Genomic DNA, 7,816 nt, shown 5'->3' with positions numbered 1-7,816 from the left:
CCCTCCCCCCCCCCCCCAGTATATATACACCACATATAACAGGACTTACTAGGTTTAAGAGGTCTTTAAAGGCCTTTGGAATGCATATTACAAAATGAAATAAGGAGAGAAACTTATTACATATTTCTACAGCTTGAAGAAATATACAGAATCATTCCTTCAGGATTTGTCCAAGAAAAAATTGGGGAAAACAGGGTTATTGAAGTCAGAGAGATACATCCATGTCAGCTATCTCAAGGCAGGCAAAGCCTTAGCAAGATTTATAGAGAACTGAAAGCACAAAAATTACTAAGAGAAAGTAATGTGTTTTCAGTTAAAATAAAAAATGGATAAAATTTCACTTTGCCTCCGAAGAATTTTGTTCTTTTCCAGTAGATCCTTGGGTGTCTGTTTACATCCTGCAGAGCTTCAGTGGGAAGTTCTCTGTGATGAGATGATCATCATGCAGAAGGACAACAATGTTAACTTCAAACTCTGGAAGAAGGGGGGAGAAAAAAAAAAAAGAAAAAAAAAGTTCCATATTACTCTGATTTGTAGCAGTAGGATGAGAGGCAAGCCATTCCCGCTCTCAGACTCGGCAGTTCACAGGGCTCTTACAAGCCATTTCAAAACCCTAAATTATCCTGTGGCAGGGATGAACATGGTACTCCAGGCAGATCCTCACCACAGGCATCCCAGACCTCGGGCCATTCCTAGAGAACCTTGGCTTGTTCTAATCTTTGGGATTCCTCTGGATTCTTTTCCATACTACTGAAAAACTATGACATGTAGTCTTCTGGACAAGAGGCAGAGTTCAGACATGCAAGATTAAAACGTTTTGGGAAAGATGCCTCATACCACTATGCACTGCTTAGAAGCATGGCAGTGGAAGAGTTAGGGAACAGAGTCCTCCCCTGCTGTCAGCATGTAACATAGCCTTAGAATCTTGCATTATGTATAGCCTTATGAAATGAACACCAAAATAAAATATACCTACAAACTGTGAAAAAAATTTCAAAAGAAAATCTACTCTTTAGGTACTATATTGTGTTGTTCAAAACCAAAATCAGTATCAGATCTATAATCAATCCTAAATGGAGACAAAATACAAAGTCAAGTAGAGTTAATAAATGAAGGGAACCAGGGACCAAAATAAACTGAAAATAATTGTCCTTTTTTAGAATCTTCATAACTATATAAAGACTGTTCTTATAAATAAAAGTAGATACTACAGTAACAGTGGCCGTTTGTCACTGTAAATTACTATTCAATAGCTAGAAATGAGAAAAAATAGGGAAGAATATTATTTTGGGAAAAATCACTGTACATATCAGGTGCAACAATGCTCTTTGGGGAACAGATAAACAGGCAGGCAAAGCTGAAAAACTACTTTTGTGCATTTCTCCAAGATAGACAGCATAAAAGCAGGACAGGCTTCGCTGGGAAGGATCCTAAAGGCAGGGACTTGCAGCTTCAATCTGATACAGTAAAATATTAAAAAAAAACAAAGCAAAAAAAACCAACCCTCAAACAACAGATTCCAGCAGGATAAAGGGAAGAAAAACATATTAACTAAGCAAATTTTTGCAGTAATTATTTGGACAAGTGAGGAAAATCCTAAGTTTCAGCTTTTTGTTAATAAAAATGTTGGATTTTGTCAGCAATAAGCAAGAAGCAGCAGCTGGTGTAGATCAAGAAAAACAAAGTCACCTACAGTCTAACCTTATTTTTCTACTCAAAAAGGAAAGAAAATGCAAAGAGGGGTTCTCACTGGTGATGAAAAGACAAGAAGGGGGTCTCGGCATTTTATTCTTGGACTGTTACTCAAATGTTCAGTCACATGTAATTTTTTGGCAGAAAAAACCCTACTTGCTATTGCACTACTTCTCCTGTCCCTGTACCATAATTCTATTAGTCAGAAGTAGCTTAATAGTTGCACAGCTGTTTTCAGTTAGAGCATTTGGGCTGTATTTTCTCAATCTATATGAAATACAGCAGACTACAGTCCTGTGTAAGAAACCTCTACAGGCAAACAGATGGATATCCTTGGTTCTTCTTGCAAGGCTGACAGCAATTTATCCCGTTACCTGCCAGAAGCTAAAGTGAAATTAGAAACTTTCCTCAGATGAAAGATGCCAACACAGCACAAAGTCCTATGCGCTTACCAACTTTGAAGTTTGTTGTTTCCAGGGTAGGGCAGGTGAACAGCCTGGGAAACACCATGTATATAGGAATTGGCAGGCCCCTGCAGACATCCCCATCAGCAATCTGAATGTTCTGTATCTCTGTGGCATCTCTGGCGTAACCTTCCGCGCATCCTGGTGGAAGTGGGAAATTCAGAAGGAGAGGAGTGGAAGGCAAAGAGAGAAGGGAAAGCAGTGGCCAAAATTTAAAAAAAAAAGATACACTGGGGTGGGGGTAAGGTATGTATGGGCAAAAGATTTTGCCCCTTGACCTGCACATTTTCACATGAGCACTCTGAGTTAAGGATCATAGATATTATTTATATTAATGTCTGGACTGTTCCACCTAAAGTGCAAAACAATTTTTTGCAAGTCTTTAATTGTATGGCTTTTAACAGTCTTTCATATTTAAGATGAAAGAGTGCAAGTGGTAATGATTGCAGTCTATTCTATACATGTTCCATTTACAGAAAAACTTACCACAGGTTTCCACACGTACTAGCTGCAGCTCGATACTTTTGACTGCAGCCTCTGCATTCTCCACTACCAGCTCCCCTGTTAGTGGCTGTGTAATGATACAGTTTGTAGAACTGAGATGACCTCTGATGAGAAATTTTGGAAGTGAGGCTCTCTGAAAAGATTGTGGGACGAGGGGGGGGAGACAAGACACAACTGTAAGAGCAGACTAAGAAAAAAATACCTTGCAGAAATACAGTTATCAAAGTATATAGGAAATCCACAAAAGTTGCAAAGTTAAGAACTCAAAAGTTCAGAAATGCCTCAAGTAACTTAAATAATATATCTTTAAATATGCATCCTTACACAGATGCATTACAATCTCTTACTACCCTCCCCCTGCCCCCCCCCCCCACACACACACTCATTCCATCCAAAGGAGCATTTTTTCTGGGATGAACTGACAAAACTTGGCTATTACAATTAATCTAGAAGTTACGGTGAAGGAGGTAGGCTGGCAGGATGTTCTGGTTTTGGCTGGCACAGAGTTAACTTTCTTCATAGTAGTTAGTGAGAGGCTGCGTTTTGGATTTGTGCTGAGAAGAAGGCTGGTAACATGCTGATGTTTATAGTTGCTGCCAACACAGTCAAGGACTTTTCAGCTCCTCTGCAGTGCCAGTGTCTGCAGGTGCAGGAGAAGCTGGGAGGGAGCACAGCCCAATTACTGGCTTAGGATTCAACCTTAGGTTTCAGATTGAGACACAGAATTGGCCAATGGTATATTCCATATCATGCATATCATGCCCAATATATTATTAGGGGCTATCTGGAAGCTCCCCCTCTGCTGCTCTCAGGGTCATATCACTTTCTTGGTCAGGAGATATCTTCACCATCCAACTTTCTTCAAACTCTTTGAGCATCCTGCTCTAACCTTCCACTTCTTTTGTAAGCCTTACTCTTCTGTCCCTCCTTAATTTTCTGTTATTGACATTTTATATGTTAGCCCCTACCTTCCAACCATCTGTTCACACTTGCTTGTGGAGCCAGATTTCCTTGCCCATGTAACTGATTTTCCCTTCTTCCAAACCAACTCTCTTGTCAAACTTTATTTCCTCCCAATCCATTTTGCTTCTTAGTCCTGGCTGCCAGTAGCAATGGCAGAAAAGTTCTCCTCAGCTACTGTTTAGACTGTTTCACTCAGATACCCAACATCTCAGCAGAATTTAGATGTGCCACTCAAAACAAATGTTTGGAGGAAATAAAAGGAGAGGAATTTTCATACGTTTAGTAAACTCGACCTTATTTGGGTATTTTCTCCTAATGTAAATAACAGAAATTACATCCCTGACAAAACGACTCTCTGAAACAGAGTCCTAACAATGTATTAGTAAAATTGTATGATCTCTAGCAGGTTCTTCCCATCACCACTATTAGTAAACACAGACTTACTTCCCTGCTTTAAAGGGACATCATATAGCTATCTCCTGAAGTGTAGTGGTCAGGAGCCTAAGAGACAGAGATAAAAGGAACTTGCAGAACAAGAACTTGAGTCCATTTTCCTCAATCCTAGTCTACAAGACTTTTTTTTAAAGGTATATTTCCCCTAGAGCCTTATTACTCATCAGTATTCTTCATATTTTAATCCTAGCTAGGTCTTCTCTCATAGGACCTATCATTTACACTCTATTTCATAATCCCCCAAAAATGTGAATAATTTTGCTCAAGAAGAGCAAATCTATCCTGTTTTTTCATCTGACCTCATTGTGCTTTGCTTGGTTACTGCCAACCTCCTAATCTGCCAGATATTAGATTTTACTCACAACCTCCAGACAAGCAGAGAATTGAAATTTTAATATTTTAAATGCACCAAAACAGTGACTTTTTCTACCTTTCCACCAAGTAGCCACTTCAGACCCATACATTTTTCTGAGACAGGGAGGAAAAAATAAAAGCCACTGCTTGTGCTATTATACACATTCAATACCATTCTTTAGACAGCTCCACAATTAAACACCAAGATCTGCTGGATCAAAAGTGTCAGAAGCTTCTGAATCTACTTTTGTGCTTATGTACTTGAAACAGAGAAAGGCACAGGGTCTGCTATTAAACTTAAGAAAGAGCTTTTAATGGACAGGATTTTCTCAGGATGTACACCGCTGAGTCTTTGTTAAGCCAATGAGTAGAGTATCAAGATACAGAAGAGAAAGAAGAAACAGAAAATAATTTACATGGAAACATGGTTCATAGGAAAAGCAGACTGCCAAGAGCTTAGTATTTAGCAGTAGTTTCAAAGTAATTTTACCACCAAGAATAGTTATTATATCCTTATATTTGGAAAAACACACACTTTGAGTGTGTAGCAGTCTCCAGAGACATGAGAGGCTGCTGGACACAACCTGATCAACCTCTGACTCAGCTGGAGTTAAGAGTTCAGCCATGACAACTGGTTGGTTTTCTAGAATCACCTCCCTCACACTAAAGAATGGTCTCTTCCAACACACAAAAAGTCAAGCAAAGGTAGGAAGAGACCTGCATGGATGAATAAGATGCTACTGATAAAATCATAAAAAGGAAATACGCAAAGGATGGAAGTAAGGTCAGGTGACCCAGGAAGAACATAAAAACACTGTGTGAGTGTGCAGGGATGGTTTTGGGAAAAGCAAGGCCCACCAGGAGTTAAATCAAGTGAGATGAAGGGCAACAAAAACGGCATCTGCAAGTCTACCAGCTGCAAAAGGAAGACAAGGGTAAACGTCAGTCTGCTACTGAATATGGCAGGGGACCTAGTGACAAAAGACATGAGGTGCTTAACGTCTTCTCTGCCTTGGACTGCACTAATAAGATTTGCCTTCAGGAATCCCAGGCCTCTGCAACCACAGGGAAAGTCTGGAGGAAGGAAGAGTTATCCTTTGTAGAGGAGGAGCAGGTTAGAGAACATTTAAGCAGACTGGATGTACCCAACTCCATGGGACATAATGGGATGCACCCACAAGTGCTGAGGAAGCTGACCCATGTCACTGTGAGGCCAATCTTGATAATCTTTGAAAGGCTGAGGAATGGAAGATAGTAAATGTCACTTATCTTCCATTAGGAAGATCCAAGGAACTACAGGCTCATCAGCCTTGCTTCAATCCCTGGGAAAATAATGGAGCAAAAAACCCTGGAAGCCACTTCCAAACACAGAAAGGACAAGAAAGTGGAAGACATCAGCATGGATTTATGAAAATTAAATCATGCTTAACCAACTTGATAGCCTTCTATGATGAAATGACTAGCTTAGTAGACAAGAAGAGAGCAGTGGATACTGTTTATATTGGCTTTAGCACTGGTTTTGATACTGTTTCTCCTAACAACGTCACTGACAAACTGATGGAGCACAGACTAGCTGTACAGGTCAGACACTGAGGTGGCCTGAGAACAAGCTGAACTGCCAGACTCAAAGATTTGTGACCAGTAGCACAAAGTCCAGCTGAAGGCTAGTCACTACTGGTGTACATAAGTGACTGGGGTCAATATCAGAGCCAATACTATTTCACATCTTCAATAAGGGCTTGAATGATGGCGCAGAATGCATCCACAGCAAGTCTGCAGATAACACAAAATAGGAAGGAGTGGTTGCTGAGCCAGATAGTTGTGCTGCCTTTCACAGGGACCTCAACAGGCTAGACAAACAGGCCTACAGCATCCTGAGCTGCATTAGAAAGTGTTGCAAACAAGCTGAGGGAGGTGATTCTCCCCATCTCTTCAGCACTGGTGAAACAAAACTGGAGGTAGTGTGTCCAATTCAGGACTTCCCAGTACAAGAAATAGACTTACTGGAGCAAGTCCAGCCTTTGCTGGATTTTACAATGAAGATGGTTAAGAGCACGTGACATACAGGAAGCGACTGAGAGCTGTGATTGTTCACCCCACAGAAGAGAAGGCTCAGGGGGATATTATCAATGCATATAAATACCTGATGGGAAGGAATAAAGAAGATGGAGTCAGACTCCTCTCAGTGGTATCTAGTGAAAGGACAAGAGGCTATGGGAACAAATTGAATTAAAGGAAATTACTTTTAAATTTTTTAATTTAAATAATTTTTAATTTATTTTTTAATCCTGAGAGGGTGGTCAAACACTGCAACATTTCCGAGTGGTTCCAAGTCTCCATCCTTTGATATATTGAAAAATTGACTACACATGGCCCTTAGCAACCTGCTCTAGATGACTCTACTCTGAGCACAGAGGCTAGACTAACCAATTTCTAGAGGTCCCTCCCAACCACAATGATTCTATGAATGTCTAGAATGAGGTCAAGAATAGCATGAAACAACCAAACAGCTGATTAAGAGGTCTGTTTTGAGAAACATGTGGAAGAGTAGGTCGAAATTCAGAAGTTTAGGACTAAGAGCAATGGAAGACAAATTGGGAATGCAGAAGGGAGACCTAAAGCAGGAAATTAGTCTTATTCACAAAAAGAACACAACAGGAAATCTGGAAAAACACAACACAGGTTTCAGTGGACGAACAGCAACCAGTGTTCAGAGAGCTAAATGACCAAAACAGCTACTATTGTTTACGCAGGCTTCCGAAAGTCACATGGGATGGTAAAAAAAGGCATAACCAAGGATCAAACTATAAATTTTTAAAGGATCTTGCCTACGCATGTTCTCCCTTGCTTCACTGCCCTCTTTCACTCAGAAAAATGATAAAAATGTTTAACCATTACTGAACAAAGTTCCGTCTTACATTAGTCACCACTATCACAAGAGACCAGGCAGAATCACTTTATTGCTTACAAAAATAAGAAAGGAGAAAAGGGGAAAAAAGTGTTGATTATCTGCAGGGCAGAATCACACAGCATTGCATTAAAAAAAAAAAATAAAATATAACCCTTACCTCTTTAACATTCTGCAAAGTTTCAGGAGTAATTGTAAAGTCTACTGGGCTTGGCATCAGTTTCCCTTTTTGTGACTACAAGCAATTAAAGAGTTAAACTGTAAGCTATTATTTATAAAACACACAGAGAATATTTAAAAATACAACAAAGTCAAGCAACAAAACCAAGAAGTTAAGTCTTTCTGTAAGTGGCTGAAGGGGCCCTGAGCTCTGCTGAGATGGCAGCCTGTACTCTGCATCAGCTAGGCAAGCTTTGCTTACCATTCACCGACCTCCCTCTCCATCCCTATCTCAGTGAGGTGCACTATCTTTTCCCTA

The 7,816-nt window shown here is 40.1% G+C and overlaps 1 protein-coding gene across 1 annotated transcript in view; it reads right to left on the bottom strand.

Moving 5' to 3' along the window:
• Positions 1 to 329: 329 nt before the first annotated feature.
• Positions 330 to 7,816, bottom strand: part of DSCR3 (Down syndrome critical region gene 3) — a gene marked incomplete at its 5' end in the record, with an annotated part of 14,109 nt that continues 6,622 nt past the window's right edge. Inside the window, 4 exons of the mRNA XM_010083670.1 lie at positions 330 to 474; positions 2,145 to 2,297; positions 2,643 to 2,793; positions 7,499 to 7,573. Of these exons, the coding sequence (XP_010081972.1) occupies positions 392 to 474; positions 2,145 to 2,297; positions 2,643 to 2,793; positions 7,499 to 7,573 (462 nt within the window). The remainder of the gene's footprint in view (positions 475 to 2,144; positions 2,298 to 2,642; positions 2,794 to 7,498; positions 7,574 to 7,816) is intronic.

The sequence above is a fragment of the Pterocles gutturalis genome, unplaced genomic scaffold (genome assembly GCF_000699245.1).
Source record: "Pterocles gutturalis isolate BGI_N339 unplaced genomic scaffold, ASM69924v1 scaffold3120, whole genome shotgun sequence".
Lineage (NCBI taxonomy): Eukaryota > Metazoa > Chordata > Aves > Pterocliformes > Pteroclidae > Pterocles > Pterocles gutturalis.
The sequence above is the reverse complement of the archived record's forward strand: the minus strand, read 5'-3'. Positions and strand labels throughout refer to the sequence as shown.